We start from the raw sequence: 17531 nt of genomic DNA on the forward strand, positions 1-17531 counted from the left end.
AAAAAGTCTTGTTTATTTCCATATTGTTGCTCTAATTTTGGTGTTGAAACTGTTTTTCAATACCACAATACTGGTAAATATCAGTTTTGCATTATTAATAACTGATATTGGTATAGTCCCAAACTTTCCTATCGGTGCATCCATATTCAGAATCTCTGGTAAAAATACATGAAAGAATAATTGGAGTAAAACATGCTACTGGATCTTTTCTTTATCGACTGGATAAAATAAATCTCATTATGAAATGATAGTTTTTAACAAAAATCACATGTGCCATATTTATTAGCATTCCTAATAACTTGTATAAAATAAATGTGACTGAGATATTTTCACAATTTGCATGCTAATTCTCTGAGTTGATCAAAATGTCTACAACCTTTGAATTAGTAATCCTATAAATATGAGGCAGTAGAGACCCATAATTAATTGACACTTAAAAAAATGGGAAAGATGGGAAACATCCTGTTTAAGTAAGGCAGATGTGTGTTGATTTTTGTAAGTCGGGAAATGGCTACAAGAAAATATCTGCATGGTAAGAGAGTAGCACTGCAGCTTAGGGTCTCTAGGAAAATGTTCTACCATCACAAATAGTCTTGGAGTTATGCTAAACATTACTGCAAGTTTAAATGGAGCCGTGTGTTATGGCACAGGAGCGTCACTTTTTGAACACATTAGGTGTTTTGTGCTGGATCCAGAGTCAGAGATTGTGTCAAAAACTGAGGATTGCCTTTATGGGTGGGACTTTGTCTTGCTTTCTAGATAGTTAACAGAAAGTCACATTATGTTGGTTTTGGTGTAACATAACGTTTTATTTGTTGTTTTGCTAGTCATATTACAGATGTGTCAAATTTGGCGAAATCTCATCAGATGTTGTGAATGAGTTTTATTAGAGCTGGAGGCTGAACAACAGAGATCTTTGTCCTTCCTGTTGAGGTTGAGACACATTTTTTTCCTACTGGTTTTGCTTTAACCACAATTTCTCCCCCCCACCCCCAACTTGACCGGTTACTTAAGACCCCTCAGACTTTGACACCGAATCCCTTGGCTTATGTCTGGAATTTTGAAGAACTTTAAGCTGATTTCTGCCTTCATCATGTAATGATTTATTTAAAGATGAGACTTTATTTTTCTGTCACTGCAGGTGTTTCGCCTTGTTGGCTTTTAAGACTGCTGTGGAGAGTCGTCTCTGCAATAGTCATGATTCCATCTTCCTTTACAGAGAAATGGTTTTAGCTTGTTCTGGGTTTGTTTAGTTTGTGTGAGCATTTTAGTATCTATGTTTTGTTGTTGACTTGGGAAGAAGTCCTAATATCCAGAGAGAAAAAATTTAATGGCGTTATGTTTTTAGTGGTTGTAGGATTTCTCTTTTGTGTTTGGGAAAAGACTTCGAGCAATTTTTCCATCTAGCACAAGACGCATGCTTTAGCTTTGGTTGTATTTACCCGGAATGCCCTGCACTGCAGTCTGCTTCCTACTTTTGGAGCAGTGACCGGTCCGTCTCGCATTCACATATGCATTCAAACCACACCAGAGTTCACTCAACTGAACCGAGGCCTAGGCTTCACCTAGAGTTCACTTTTTTGGTTTGCGTCAGAGTTTGATTGCACATTCACTCCTTCACAAACAAACCAGACTTTCAAGACAAATAAACTAAAGTTTGATTAAAGCGGACTAAACAGGGCTGGTGTGAATGCACCATTAGTCCTTCAGTGATTGATTGTAGCAAGGTCTTCCATCGGTCTGTTTTGGAGAGCACACTTTCTTCTTCCATTATCACATCAGACCTAAAAATGCTCAACAATCTGAAAAGAAGCCCTGTTCTGGTTCTGTTCTGGGGATGACTGGTACCTCTGGAGAGGAGGATTCTTCATAAACTGAAACACAGTGTCATTTAAAACAGAGTTTCTTAAGTTAGAGAATTCTTCACAGCCACTGTAATACAGATGTCTACAGGAGTTCTGTGAATAACTTCTCGAACCTTTGACAATATGAGTTACAACAATACTTATTTTCCTCGTGAGGTTACAAAGTTCCTCTCTGCGTATTATAAGCCTGGTGGGCCACAAGGCTTTACTTTCTCCCCTGGCATGCTGTGCATTGATTGTTTTTTTTTTTTAATTAATTTTTTTTTATGTTTGGCTTATTAAAGCCTTCATAGTTGGTGTTTATGTATTGCTAATATGTTTTCCAATATCACATTATTACCTAGAGACATTTTAAAATTTTCTGTCAACTTTAAACATTTTTTAACTTTAAAAATGTTGAACTAAATTGAATTTCAACTAATGCTGCACAATACACTAGTCAAATTTTTAAGATTTTTATTTATATAAGTTTTAGAAGCAGGTAAACTGAGCAACTGTTATGTGATGCCAGAGCTTCTGTTGCTTGTTTGTCATTTTGAACCATCACTCTCTGTCTGTCTATGTTTAGTTTCAGTCTAAAAGTGACATCGGGTCGGATTCAGGTTTTTCCTTATTCAGCTCCACGTTTCCAGCTCAGACACGGTGGAGGGTAAAAACCTCCAGCAGAGAAACAAACATGCATTCCTTAAACACACAACGCCAAGGAGTGAGCAGTGTGCAGCCTCGCCGACCAGAAAGCTCGATTCATGTGAAATCCCTTTCACTGCCTGCCAAGGTGCACGGGGTCAAAGTGCAGCGTGAGGCCCTGCAAACTGTTAGCTGCTGCTGCGGCTGGCTGATTTATTATTTTTGCTGATTTATTCTTTACTCTAATTTATTAATTGATTATTAATTTCTGATTGATCCTATTTGCATATGTACTCTGCAGCTGTCTGGGTTGCAGACGCCCACATCAGATTTATCTTGTCCTGCACTGAGTGCTTTAACAAAGCACTGCTACAGCGGCTCAGATGCATGTTGTGAAAACACTTACTCGACGGATGAAAGCAGATTATAGAAAATATTACCATGTTTGAAGCTGTTGCATTTCAAAAACAATAAGGGTTATTTTCTTGGCTGAAGATTCTGTGTTTACTCCTGTTTGGTGTAAACATAGGATGCAGGTTAAATCTGCAGCGCTCAAAAGGAATAATCAAAGCAAGAACTGCAACGAGGTGAAAATCACAGCTTAGAATGTGAAAATGTTTTCAACATTAAATGTCTGCACCTTACAGAAGATTTCCTCAACAATGTACAGATGTGTTATTGAGGAGATTATGAGAAATAAAACATGCAACTGGAACACCAATGAGGTGGAGATAAAGGAAATCACAATGTCGCTCAGCTCAACAATGCCTGAGCGATAAATTGATTTTCTTGATTGATTGAATTCTCTTTCTTCAGATTACATTTTTGAAACATCTGTACTTTTTTTTTTTTTTTTACCAATGCTCTCCCTTTGGTTTCCATAATTTAATGGGATGTCAGCAAGCCCAGAGCTTGTGGTAAAATTCTAATAAGTCTGCTAATTTGACTATATTCTTGTAATTAAACAAAAATTCTTGTAGTGTGGCCCAAACACTTTGTCATACAACTCACATGATGACTGAAATAAAAGCCATTTCATTCATAACTTCTTTTTTAGAAAAAAGCAAAGAAAAAAATGGATCTGGTACAAAAAATTTCTGGTATTTTATTTTTTATCCAGATCGTCCAGCTTTGCCTTCAGGTATTTCCCACTCTGACATTACGATATCAGTAATAATCTGTGGTCCAGACTAGTGATCCAAAGTTTTCTGTAAGATCATGACTTAGTTTTTCATAAGGCTTTAATGTGATATTTTGAGTCACAGTTTTGCTGCCTTGGAATGAAGAGGAAGCAACATCAGCTGAGATTGCTGGAATATTTTCCTCTGGTATACTTACCTGTGCTTACTGGAAAAATGCAACATGTTGGACCAGTTTTTCGTTCACTTGTGGAGGGAGAGAAAAACCCCCGCCGTTGTTTGGAAATGTTAGGAATCCCCTGTCTCTGTTTGCTCTGGTTTCTACCTCAGCCGCCTGCTGAACTTTCCATATTTCTGAAGAGAATGAAAACATGAAGAGTTGAGAAGATGGAGCCAGCTGAATGACGGGATGGTTTGAATTCCCTGTGGCAGTCAGCTAAAAACCCTCCCATCACTGTCCGCTCTCAGGAATGAAGACGAACCGCCTGCCTTTTGTCCCAGACATGGCTTTGAAAAGAGGAACATACTGCAAATATCTGATGGCCTTCATTTTAATACCTGCAGCTCTCTAAATTGAGAGAGCTTTTCTCACTTTTTTTTATTATTCTTCCCATCAAATGTTTACCCTCTGAAAACAAATCCACTTTTCATTAATGATTAAAACCCTTTCTGCAGCTCACTCTGCATACTGAGAACTCCGCTGAACATTACAGAGACAAATTAAACCTGGTTATAAATTCCTGTGAATGCAGCATCATGTGCTGCAGGGCTGTCGTCAGGCGACAGGAATGCCGTCGGTCAGATAAGACTCAGCAGAAAGGCTGTGGCAGGTCGTTGCTTTCACCATCCCAATGCCAGTTATTCATGCTGGATTGTCCCGTGAGTGTGTGTTTGTGTGAATGTTTTACAGTTGGACCTTGAGCTGCTGTGAAATGCAGTTTGAAGCAACTGTGACTCTGAGGTATTTGGGCTGAGTCACCACTCAGCTATCCGGCTCACCTCCCTGGGTGTTTTTACTGGAGCGGTTTGCATCGTGGAGCCGAGCCGTGGAACACCTGGGAGGCGGAGGTTTATTTATAGAAAGAAATAAAACCCCTCCAGGTTTCCTGCAAGCTGATTTTTTTTTTATTTATTTTTTTTTTTAGTTTTTGCTGACAACATGTCACAGAAGTTGTCAGTTTATCAACTTTTCCTCTTGGTATTCAATGTCCACAAATGCTAAAGAATACCAAAACCAGTTTAGCTTCAGAAAAACAACCAGTTTGAAGCAAAAAAGCTGAAAATAAGAGATGAAATCTTCTGAGCAGTTTAAGGAGTGTTCTTTGCAAATTAACTCATCTTAGTATTTTTTTTTTTGCACACTTTAATGTATTTCATTGAGATTTTTACATGGTTGACCAGAAAAAGTGACCAGAAAGTATAAATGACTGGGAAAATTTATCACAAATTACAATCTGAAAAGTATGGTATGCATTGGAGTCATTTCATCTTTACCAGCTTTGCACAGCTGATCCTGAACTTCCTTACTATTCTTTAGAATTTGTCAACAGATTCTTGACTGGATTTAAGTCTGGATTTTGTCTAGGCCATTCTAGCACATGGATATGCGTGCATCCACCATTCCATTGTAGCTCCTCTCCAGTCTCTAAAAGTGTTTCTATCAACATCATCCTCTGTCATCTCTGATCAGCTGCCTTGTCTCTTTTGTTGAAAAGCTTGGCCAACAGCATGATGCTGCCACCACCATGTTTTGTGTTCCATAACTTTCTCTTTGTCCTTTGTTTGTTCCGTGTTTTAACTGTTGAAAAATCAGTGGTAAATTCATTTTGAACTTTTGTTTTTCTACTTTAAAATGAACCAGAAAGGACTGAAAACTCTGGAAAATCAGGAAGTGTTTCATATATACTGCTAATTTCTCTGTATTGCAACATCACTTTACGCAATATGCATATTGCAAAACACTGCCTGGACTACAATAAGTGTGAAGTCATTATTATATGATATTTATGGATGGTATAATACATTCAGGATTTCTAGGTTGTAATATTTAATTAATGCAGCATGAATAGTTCTAGTAGGTAAAGGGCTGGTATGGTGGTAATTTTGTCAAGAAGCTATAACTACGTTGTTCATAAAATAGTATTTTTTTTCAAAAGGTGAGTGTTTTGAAAAAGTCTTGATTTAGAGGAACTCATTGTTTCGGCATCTTTGCAGTTCTCTGTAAACTCCTCCCAGATTAGAGCAGCATAGACACTGAATGCTGCTTCCCCATGTCTGGTTCTGGGGATGCTTGGTGGCAATAAACCCTTTGAAAAGGAAGAAACACAACCATTTAAAAGGCTGTCGTTTGTTTGACTTTTATAGATTCAGATAGAGTGTATATAACAAAAGTCAAAAATCACAGCAAATTAATCCAGGATTAGAAAAGTGCATTTTATAATTGTTTTACAATGTTCTTGGACTATTGTGACAAACTAACAACTCAATAACCGGGAAGAAGAGAGATTTCACAGAAACATGTCCTGGATGAGTCCAAGCTCTGCTAATCTGACTGAACCAGTAGTCTGACAGAGTTTGAGCTACTTTACCAACATGAACCTGTCAAATGTCAGTATCTTGATGAGCAAATCTGGAAGAAACTAACCCCAAACAACTGACATAGAGGGTTAAATCTTTAATAGTTTATATATTATACAATATATTTACTACCACTGTGTCACATAAAGCAATGATTAATCGAATTAATTGTGATGAATTATTGAAATAGTTGTCAATGAATTTAGTAATCATTAACTGACCTATACAGACTCAAAAAGGGGCAATTTCCTGAAAAAACCCAACATTATCAGAGCAGTATTTAAACCAGAACTGTACAAAATATTATGCATTTAGCTTTTAATATAAAAAGAACTTGTTTTCCCCAAAACTCATCAACTGGCCTGATTTTAGCTTCACTTTGTTCAAATTCACTAAAGGAATGTTTTATATTATTGCATTTTAGTCAATAAAAAATTATTGTATTTAAATTATTTGCTTAATTGCATCTTTTAATGCATTTATAATATATAAAAAAGGCTTGAGTGGATAAATGACAAAATCTACAGAATGTGTCTATTTTTAAAAATCAAATTAATCGATTAATCGTCAGAATAATCAATTACTAAAAGTATTGTTGGCTCCAGCCTTATTATTAATATCCAGTGGTGATTTGAGTTTTAACATGAAACTGTTGCTTTTCATCTCCATCAGTTCTGGTGAATTTCAACACCGTAGTGCAGTAGTATCAGGGGTTGCCATGGAAACCTCCAGGCGATCCGTCAGCATCACTTGTGGAATTCCAGGGGCCAGTTTCCTCCTATTGTGCCCCTTTAGATGGGTCCCCCCACTTTTGCCTCATCCCCTTTTTCTCCTTCCACCTCCCCCCTCAGAGGTGAATGGAGGACTCAGAGGAACAACAGACGTTCGGATCCCCTGCCCCCTGAATCCTCTCTTCACAGACACAGTTGGCCTGAGACACGTGTTTCATTTGACTCAGACTTTTAGAACAACTCCACTGCTGCGTCTTCTGTTTTTATATGTCGCAGATTTCTGTTAATTAACCAGAAAAAATCTCAACTCTTGAGTATAGAAGGGTAATTTGTTGATTTTTTTTTTTGGATGAATGTATTGTGTCAACATCATCCAGGAGCTGCTTGGTTTAAGATTCATCCTCAATTGATACCAGATCTGAACAATTTATGATGGTTTGGGTAATAAAAGAGACGTAAAGCAAGGAGGGAATGTGTCTGAGGCTTTGTACACATGTAGCAAAGTCTTTATAAAAATAAAGTAGAAAAGATTTTATTCACATGAACCCACACAAATATACCTGAGCATTGTTTTAAACATGCTAAAACTTATGTCAGCCTGCCACCAATCATTATTTTGTTAATTTGTGTTGACAGATAGATTGGTTGCACTACTTTTAAAAAGCATATTAGAACCAGGTTGCAGCTAATGATTGTTTTGGTTATTGATTTTATATTAAGGTTTTATTGGCTCTAGTGGCCTTTATTTGATAGTTAATTGACAAGAAAGTTGGTAATGAGAGATGGGGAAAGACATGTAGCAAAGGTCGCCAGGCCGGGAATCGAACCTGCGACGGCTGGTTGAGGACTAAGGCCTCCATACATGGGTTGTGCTTAACCCTTGCGCCACCACAGCACACCCATTATTGATTATTTTTGATGATTAATCGATTAATAGGATGAAAAAAAAAACATTCTGCAGATTTTTCACCTCAGTCATTGTACGCAATATTAGAAATACATTAAAAATGTAAATAAGAACAAAAATCATTTAATTTTTGTAATCAGATTATAAAAATTTTTTTTTACTTAAAATGCCATAACTTAGCATTTCTTTTACAGTACGCTTGACTACTTGTAGCAAAGGACGCATCTGCAGATAAAAAATACTTCCAAGATCAGCATGTGAAGATCTCAACACTTTCTGTTTGACTGAACATCAACACAGTGTAGTGCTGATCTGGTGATTATTTTTTTGGATTAACCAATTAACTGGATTGCAAAAGGTGCTTGATATGAGATTGCTCTTAAAGAATTTGAACTAGTCCAAGCTATGCCACTTGAGGAGTATTTGTGTAGAAAATATTTCTAGACAAAAAAAGGTAGTTTTTTTTTTTATCTTGATTAATGCAATTAATCATTGCAGCACTAAAAAGTATACATTTTTTGTACCGTTTTGGCTTAATTACTTCTCCGAGCGTGTTGTATTTTTTGGAAAATGCCCTTTTTAAGAGACTGCATACCCCACTTAATGATTAATTGATTTCTAAAGTAATCCGATTAATTGTTACAGGCTTAGATCCATCCCAAACAGTTTGGGATGGATTGGGGAATAAAAGAGACGGAAAACACAGAGAGAATGTTTCCGAGTTTGTCTGTCATGTCATTAAAGTTCTGAATGTGTTTGTTTTCAGGCAGACAAAGCCTCTGACATTCGCTGACTGCATTGGAGATGAGCTGCCGGTGGGCTGGGAGGAAGCTTACGACCCCGTCGTTGGAGCGTACTATGTCGACCACAACACCAGTGAGTCGGTGTTCTGGCACCTTGAACACCTGTTTCACCTGAATCAGACAGGTGTCTGATTTTACCTGATTTGCTCTCAGAGCGGACCCAGCTGGAGGACCCACGGGCCCAGTGGCAGCGGGAGCAGGAGGCCATGCTCCGAGACTATCTGGCCGTGGCCCGGGATGCGCTCAGCGCCCAGAAGGAGATCTACCAGGTGAAGGAGCAACGGCTGCAGCTGGCGCAGCAGGAGTACCGGCAGCTCAACGACGCCTGGAGGGACAAGTCCACGTCACAGACAAGCCGTGAGTCAGAGTCCAACATCAGCTTAGCTTCAGGTGTCTCCTATGAGGAGGACGAGAGGTGGAAGAAGAATCACAGTTTGGTTTTCAGTAGAGCTGAAACAATTAATCGTAATTAATTGTGATTAATCAATTATTGAAGTAAATGTCAGTTGGGGCCCTACTTATCAGTTTGTGGGCCAGTTGCGCTGTTGAAATTAGCATCAGAACAGCAGTTGATGTTTTTTGAAAATAAGTTAGCCTTAGAATTAACATTTACTTGATCAGAACTTATTGTTCTCTTTTCTTTTAGTTTAACAATAATTTATCTGCTTCCATTTTCTATTTTTTAGACTTGTCCATGTAGGATTTATTTGGCTACTTTTGTATAAAATGTACAAAAGTACATTTTGTCACTTATTTTGTGTTTTTTTTTTTTTTTTATTTATTTATAATTTTTTAGCATTTTATAGATTATAGAAAAGTATATATTTTTAATTATTTTTATTCTTTCCCCTGTTTTTACTTCTTATTTTCTTATTTATTATGTCTATTATTCATTTGTTTGTTTTTCTTTATGTAATTTGTACCTTTTCATTTTTTCTTTACTGTTAAATGTTTACTGGTTATTGTAAATAATTCATTCATGCTATTTTTTAGTAACATAAACATAAACGGTACATCTTTTTAACTTGTTTCTTTTCCTCCTGCAGTAAATTCCAGGTCGTCCTCATCCAGCAAATATGACCCAGATATTCTCAAAGCGGAAATCGCCACAGCCAAAAGTCGAGTAAGAGACACTGCGTTGTGTTCTTGAATTCACATTTACATTTGGACAGCTGATGTGTCTGCATAGATTGATCATCAAATCCTCACGCTGGAGAATCTGGAAATAGATCATTGTTGGTTTGGGAACAGTTTAAACCGGCCACATGAGGGATAAAAGACTTTGATAGAAAGGTTGATGTGAGCAGGGATTGCTGTGACTAAAGTAGAAGGTATTTCCATCTCTGATGGGTTTGTTCTGTGTCAGGTGAACAAGCTGAAGCGGGACTTGGCCTGTATGAAGCAGGAGCTGCAGTACAAAGAGCAAGGCTTCGAGACGCTCATAGAGTAAGTGTTAAGTGTTATTAAGTGTTATTACAGCTCTCAAGGTGGCAGGTGTTTCTGAAGCAAGATATGTAAAACTGGAAAATAATTCAAGTATTTTGCAAGCTTGAATGGTTTTTATAAACAAGTCAAATTTTTCTCAAGTTTTGTGAAGCTAACCCAATTAATCAGATTGCTCGTGAGTAATCAATTATGGAAATAATCGTAAACTAGTTCAGTATTAAATTAATCGTTAACTGGAGTGTACAGACTCAAAAAAGACCATCATACATTTTGAAACAACTGTTCATCAATTCGAACTTACAGATTTTGCATGAATAAGATACTTTTTTTTCTGGGATAGACAAGTCTGTCACAATAAGCAATAAATCAATTATTTGCTTGGTAAATTAAAATGAGCATGATAATTTTCAAAACAAAGAGATCCTCCCCTTCAATATAATTGAAAATCCAGCATTTTGAGAAACGCTGCCAACATTTGACACACAGTATGAAGTAGTTAGCTTGCACTACCTGCCACTTTATGCCTGTTTTCCATGTCAAAGGTAATGTTTTTTTAATGCGATTTAGTTTTCTGAGCCTTCTTAATCCATTTAAAATATTTTTGTTTCAGTTTTTACATTTAAAATGAAATGTTTTACAGTTCCAGTAATAAACATTCTTTAGAGATTAAAGTTTTTTTGATCTTTGAGAGGCCATATTTGCATTAACAAGCCATTATTACTATTATTATACGAGTTGAAAATGGTCTCAAAATGATTGTTTCTGGGAGAATTTATTGTCCAGCAAAATGTGTTACTGTGACAGGCCTAGTGATAAGGCACCAAAACTGACCCAGCCCAGGGGCCCTTAGTCTTCTAGATCCGGCGCTGGCTGTGGAATACTTTCACTACTGTGAAGTTTGCTCTCTGAGTCTTTTTCTCTGCAAGGAAAGACTGTATAAGAAACATCCTTAGTCTAAAAGATAGGATTTATGAATGGGACAGAAGGGACAAAATGGAAAAACTTTCACTTGTTGGAGTTTGAACCGGCACGTGTTGACGGACCTTAAAATAGGTGTGAAAATGTCGACGAGCCAATTCAGGTGAACTGCTTCTTATCTCCTCAGTTATTGCTCCTGGGTTATCTCACATTCCATCCAACCATTAAACATTATAACGCCTCCATAAACACCTGAGCAGAGCCGGAGCTCAGGAATGCGGTTTGGAGAGGAAACACCTCGGCTTTACAGTCTCCGACTGCAGCAGCTCTGAAAGCAGTGGAGCCTTTCCTCTTCCGTTTTTTTTTTTTTTTTGGGTGCTGCTCGGACGCTGAATTGAGAAGGAATGCTGCGCTGTTTGCCTTGCCTCCTGCAGCACAGTGAGGGTGTCAGGAGGATTAAGGAGCAGCGGTCGGACAGCATTCCTGCACGGCTTTCCTCTACCGTTGCAGCGTCGGACGGCATTTGGTGACCAATCGCCATTTGAAGAAGTGGAACGTCAACAGAGAGTGAGAGACGTGACTTCTGGGAAAAAAAGGGAATAAGATCCCTATATCCCTAGTTCCTTTTACAATTATTCCAATTAAAAGAGAAATTGGAACGTGTTTTTAAAAACTGTAGATATGTGGTCAAAGACAAAAAAATGAGCCATGTAAATGAAAATGCGTTTCGTGCAGTTTTCAATCCACCTTTGAGGACGACTTTAAGGGGATTAGTTTTTACAGACCAGTACCTCCCTCCTTCACTTCCTCATTCTTTCTCTTTTTTTGTTTTCTCCCTTGCTGTGTCTCTCATTCAGCCCAAAACTCCCTCCCCTCGTCCTTCTCGGGAAGAATGTGGAATGGCCGGTTATTCAAATGAACGCATGACTTGTTCATGTTGAGCTTTACGTAGCAGCTGCTGCTCCTGCAGTTTTCTCAGATGATTGTTTACTGCAACATAAACAATAAAACAAATACAAAGCTGAAGCAAAAAAATAAAAATCACAAGCTATGACCAATAACATTATAAATATATGTCATAAAGTTCTTGGTCTTTCTGAGCTGACTCTGAGTGTAGTTTGGAGTTCGTTTTACAGCATAATCGCTTTTTTTGTTTTGTTTTTCAAACATTATTTTTATTGATGTTCCCCAGAATACAGTCAAGATAAAAGACAAAACTATACACACGAGCAAGAAAAAAACCCAAACTGAACAGTAGGGAGAGATTCTTGATTAATTAAATAATATATAGGACAAAGTGACCCTTTATATTCATATTTGGATTTGTATCATTGACATGAATGTAGATGGTTTTGTTTAATGTTCTTTTTCTTCCTGTCTTCCAGGATTAACCAGAAAGTATCCAACAGCCCATCCGGTTACAAGCTGCAGGACGCGCAGGCCATCCTCAACGAGGTCCGCTCCATTCGAGACGCCATCGGCTCCGGGGAAAAGGAGAAGCAGGAGCTCATGCAGGTAAGATCAACTTGAAGCTTGAGTGAACACAAATACAGAAACAGCAGGATGACACCTTTTTGTTTGCAATAAAGCCGGTTTAAGAGAGTTAGCTTTACCTTTTCCTGCTGGAGCCAGATAAGGAAGGTGTGCTGTGTCCTATTTTCCCTCGTAAAGCCATTGTTTATTTTTGTGAGCTCAAATATTGTGTTCCCAAACACCGAGGTTCGCTAAGTATGAACAAACATATGGAAACCTGTTTCTTTTTGTTCTCATTTCTGAAGCATCAGTTCAGAGTGGAGGAAAACAGGAAACAATTTAAAGTCATAATTGTCTTCTCAATTACACATGTTGATTTACACAAAACCCAAAAACAAGCCATGCTGTTTTTGGGTTTTGTGCCTTTACAATGCTTGAAACATTATATATTATAGATATGATGAATATCTGGAGTCCAGGATTTGCTCTTTTCTACAGCTCACCCCTAAATACTATAGAAACATTAGGTTTTGTCTCTGATGGATGACTTGGAAGGATGGGCATCAACTTAATTGTTGTAACAGAGTATGAAATAAAAAAAGCCTCCTCTGTGTTTTTTTCTCTTTGAGGAGTCAGTAACTGTATCTCCTGTAAGTTTGGTTAAAAATAAAAACTTGCTTATTAACTTTTGGTTTGTTTTCACCCAATCAGTGGTGGACTCATTTCTCCTAATACACTAGTAGTGGACCAAAGTTTTCATTTAACCCTTTAGCATTTTTGCATACTTACAAAATGTTTAGCAGGCTTAGCTTCCCCTAAATACTTTTTTTTCCTAATTAAATTCTAAAGTGCTTATTCACTCGTTTGTTTTGTAGGCTTTCCGTTGGATAAATTTCAACATCTGTGTTGAAGTTTAGTTGTCGACTGTTAAGAAGTCTTCAAGTATTTAGATGTTTATATTTATGCTTTTCTTTTGAAGTGGATGAAGACTGAGGACTCCACCTGCGCTTCGCTGCAGCAAACAATGTTCTGTATCCAGAACCCATTGATCCCTGTAGTTTCAACAGAAAGTAGTGTAAGCGCTTTAGCTTTAGCTTTAGCGTTAGTGTTAGCATTAGTGTAACTAGTATTTCTGATTAGTGCTTTTGGGTTAACGCAACTAACTTTTTTTATTTGCGGTGCCCACCACTGTACTCACGCCCAATAATAAATTAAACTTTAAGTTTAATTTATTAAACAACTTTCTTTAAAGTCGTATAATATTATACAAAATATAATATTAGTGAAATATTTGTTTAATATTAAAACTTTCATTGTTATAATATGAAAGTCGTATATTATATAGTCGTGTAATATACGACTATATTATAAATATCAGTATATTTATAATATTACGACTAATATAAAGTCGTATAATATTGTACAATGTATTGTTTAATATTATACGACTTTAATGAAAGCTTAATTTATTATTGGGCGTTTTAAATCCATCTTCAGCAGAAGTGTAAATGAGTGTGGAGGGCTCTTTAAATTGACTTCCAGCTGCTGTGTCTGGGTTTAAGCCATTAGCTGTTCCCACTTCATCACAGGTCGTCCGTCGTGCTTAACAGTGGGTATAAGATGCTTTTTCACTTTTTTTATCCTCTCCAACAAAGGTTGACACCAAATCTCCATGACAACAGTACTTCCTTCTTCTCCCCCATCAGTTTAACTCAGATGTGTTCAGGCCTTGCTGTGGTACTCATGTGAACTCTTATATACTGGAGATTCCAGCATGGGCCAGGTCAGGCTGATGAGAACTGTTCATCAGAAAAAATTGAGAAATAAAATATTTAAAGCATCTGCGCCACACTGAAGGTGTGTGTGACGTAGATGCTCCCATAGTTCATGAAAGAAAAAGTGGGAGAAGCTCAGATTGGCTGATGACTGGCGCTATCTCAGGAATGGTTTCTAGCATCGAGCCGACGATGATAAACGGAAGTGTTTGGATTTTTGTGACCTGAAATTCCAACAAGTTTTAAATATTTCAGGCGTCATCCTGCAGGGACCTCCTCCTGTCTGCAGCAAGCTGAACATAGATCTCATCTTTCTGTCTGTGCTGTGCTGCATTGAGGTTCGTACTGGTCAGAAGGAGAGGCAGTTACGCCTGGAGGAGTTTAAAGTGTTCCTCTGAGTCTCAGTAGTTCATATTTATTTTGCTGCTGCTGCTTTCTGCAGTGGAGGCTGAAACCACTCATCTTTAGTATCTTTTAGATGTCAACCCAGACCAGCTTCATACACCTCGGGAACTGAATAAACATCAATCACTGGACACCTGCTTGGATACATGCTATGTGCTAAGTTTGACATAAAATTGAGTTGTGGAGTTTGAAAAGCTGCAGCACTACATTCAAAAGCTCAGACAGAATAATTGTCGATTATACTGACGATTAATCAGATTTTTTTTAAAACTGGCACAGTTTGTAGATTTTTCATTTAACATCTTGACCTTTTTTATACAATATTAGAAATTCAACTTCAAAATTACATTACAAAGTCAAAGAGTAAGAAAATTATATTTCTGTATATTGGTTATGTTGTCAACTCACTAAACGTGCATGAAAATGAAATATTTTTAGTCCAGTTGCTAAAAAGAAATCACACATTAAGTCAGTAAAAAAAATTGCTGTGTAACATTTTATGCAAATATGGAACTATTTTAGTTAGATTGATACTTCTCTAGCTAGCTGTTTTGTGACAAATTTCCAGTCTGTGTTAGTTAATCTCTGACCTGCACAGTGTAACAGTAAACACTGGGTTTTACTATGAAAGGAGAAAATGGTTCAGATGCAGCAGAATGATGTCTGGTTGCAGCTCCACTCTGAAGGTTTTGATGGATCTTCGAGCAGAAGGATTTGGAAGCTGCATTTGCATTCATTTTAAGATGTTTTCCTTTCTCTATTTTGATGCGATCCATAGTTTATATCTCTCAGCTCTCCTTTATGCATGTGGAAAGCACTGCAGTGTTAACCTGTCATTTCTGCATGCCTGCAGATCAGATTAAAGTTGCATGATGGGACTTGGAGTCAGCTGATGTGTTTACATGAACTAAATTTACACATTTACAAGGAAACTAAGTCATCAGCCAACTTTCTGTGATCCGTTGATGATGATCAACGGCTGCTCCGTTTAAAGATGTGATGTGCTTCTCTTTCCTCGCAGCCATTTGGGCTGAAAGCATTAGAACTACGATAAAAGAGCCACTCAATAATGCATGATCTGCCGTCTGCAGCTGGCAGCTCAGTCTGCAGCCCTGTCTCTGTTTCTGCAGCATGTTTGTGGCAGTCATTGTGAAACATTTCATTTTGCTTGATTTAATGTGAGAAGCAGCTGCAGAAAAAGAGTGAAGTAAAAAAGAAAGACCAGTGTGAACTAGAAAACTCTTTAGCGCTGCTTTAGTTTGTCTTAGTTCGTTTTGACTATTTGTGTTTATATAACTATTGATCCTTATTCTAATAAACATGAGAGATTTTCACAATCAGCAAAATAATCTAAATTTTTATGGCAGATAGACAGATATAACAGTGTTTGAAAGAAACGTATTCAGTTCACTTTATTTATATAGTTCCAATTAAAAGCAGGTCAGCTTAAGGTATTCAATCATGTATGTATTCCATTTGATCCTAGTTATCAAACACTTGGTTAAGCAGTTTACTATTCAAATTAGTTTAAAAAGTTTCCATCTAAAATAATCCAGTAGATTACATTGTGTCATTGACTCCCAGCATTCATTCACTTAACTTTACAGCAATTCCTCATACTGAGCATGCATGTAGTGACAGTAGAGAGGAAAAACTCTCCGTATAACAGGAAGCGACACAGCAAGCAGAAGCAGAACCTGACTCAGTACAAGCACCCATACTATGACCGACTGGGCGTTTGAGAAGACAGAGCAGGGACACAAAAAAGAAACAGATAAACTGATGTAGGAGTAGTTTAAATGTTAATGAAAAGTAAAAACTTAATAACAGAGGGAGACCATTTAGTTATTATCTTAGCCAGTGCCCGTCTTCAGTAAGGTGCCACAACCAAACAGAACGCCAGACCAAGTGTATGTTCTATGAAAGGGAAAAACTGAAAGAAAACATAAAGTTAACAGTTGAAATTTCAGCAACTAATGCAAATTGGAGAGTAGTAGGAGAAGAAAGTGAGGCAAAGAGGACAGTTTGTCCTTCAGTAGTGTTAATTTAGATTCAGAAGAAGAAGAATTAAAACCTTTTGACTTGTTTTTATTCTCTTCTGCCCGGATTCCTTGATGTCGTCATTGTGTCAGCTGAGCACAAAGACAAACGCTTTCCAAGTACAATCATAACATTTATTAGACAAACAAATTAATAAAGCTGACATCAAACAATCAAACAAATACAGGGCTTAAAGAGCTCCGGCCGGGGGCCAGATTTCCGGCTTTTGACCAAACGGTCCACCTCAACCAATCTTCATGGTCCGCCTCAACCAAACTGTAGTCTCCGGGCTTAAAGAGCTCCGTCTGGGGGCCAGACTTCCGGCTTTTCAAACAAAGCAAGCATTGGACCAAACTGCCCGCCTCAACCAAACTGTAGATAATGGACAAAGATGTCTGCCAATCAGAATTCTAGCTCCCGTGTACTTGACCAATGACTGTAAAACGTTTTGTAGAAAAGAAGCGCATGCGTTCGGTTCGGCGGTTAAATCAAATGCGATATGAAAAAAGATGGAGTTTGTCTCACCCGGTAAAGAAACACGTTTACTTGAGAAAGGAATTAAAAACAAGTGGCGCTGGGCAAAGGAAAGGGGACAAGACGGGAAGCTGGCGGAAAGTTTTACAAAAGGGGGGCGCTGGAATTTCTTTGGGGGGCGTTTGGTCGAAGATAAACTTTACACCTTACAATCACAACGTACCAGTTTAGACTTTGAGCAACTTCCTAAAACTGTATTGTGTAACATTAAATCATGCTTGGCTGCAGGGGCGGATCTAGAAAAATATTTATGGGGTGGCAAGAGGGGGGCAGGGATATTTTCAGGGGTGG

General features: G+C 37.7%; 1 protein-coding gene across 1 annotated transcript in view; it reads left to right on the top strand.

The window, feature by feature from the left end:
* Window positions 1-507: 507 nt before the first annotated feature.
* Window positions 508-17531, top strand: part of wwc1 (WW and C2 domain containing 1) — a 40776-nt gene continuing 23752 nt past the window's right edge. The window contains exons 1-6 of the mRNA XM_016678243.1: window positions 508-532; window positions 8492-8722; window positions 8803-9006; window positions 9696-9772; window positions 10016-10095; window positions 12399-12528. Coding sequence (XP_016533729.1) covers window positions 508-532; window positions 8492-8722; window positions 8803-9006; window positions 9696-9772; window positions 10016-10095; window positions 12399-12528 — 747 coding nt within the window. The remainder of the gene's footprint in view (window positions 533-8491; window positions 8723-8802; window positions 9007-9695; window positions 9773-10015; window positions 10096-12398; window positions 12529-17531) is intronic.

This window comes from Poecilia formosa, unplaced genomic scaffold (assembly GCF_000485575.1).
Source record: "Poecilia formosa unplaced genomic scaffold, Poecilia_formosa-5.1.2 Scaffold177, whole genome shotgun sequence".
Taxonomy (NCBI): Eukaryota; Metazoa; Chordata; class Actinopteri; order Cyprinodontiformes; family Poeciliidae; genus Poecilia; species Poecilia formosa.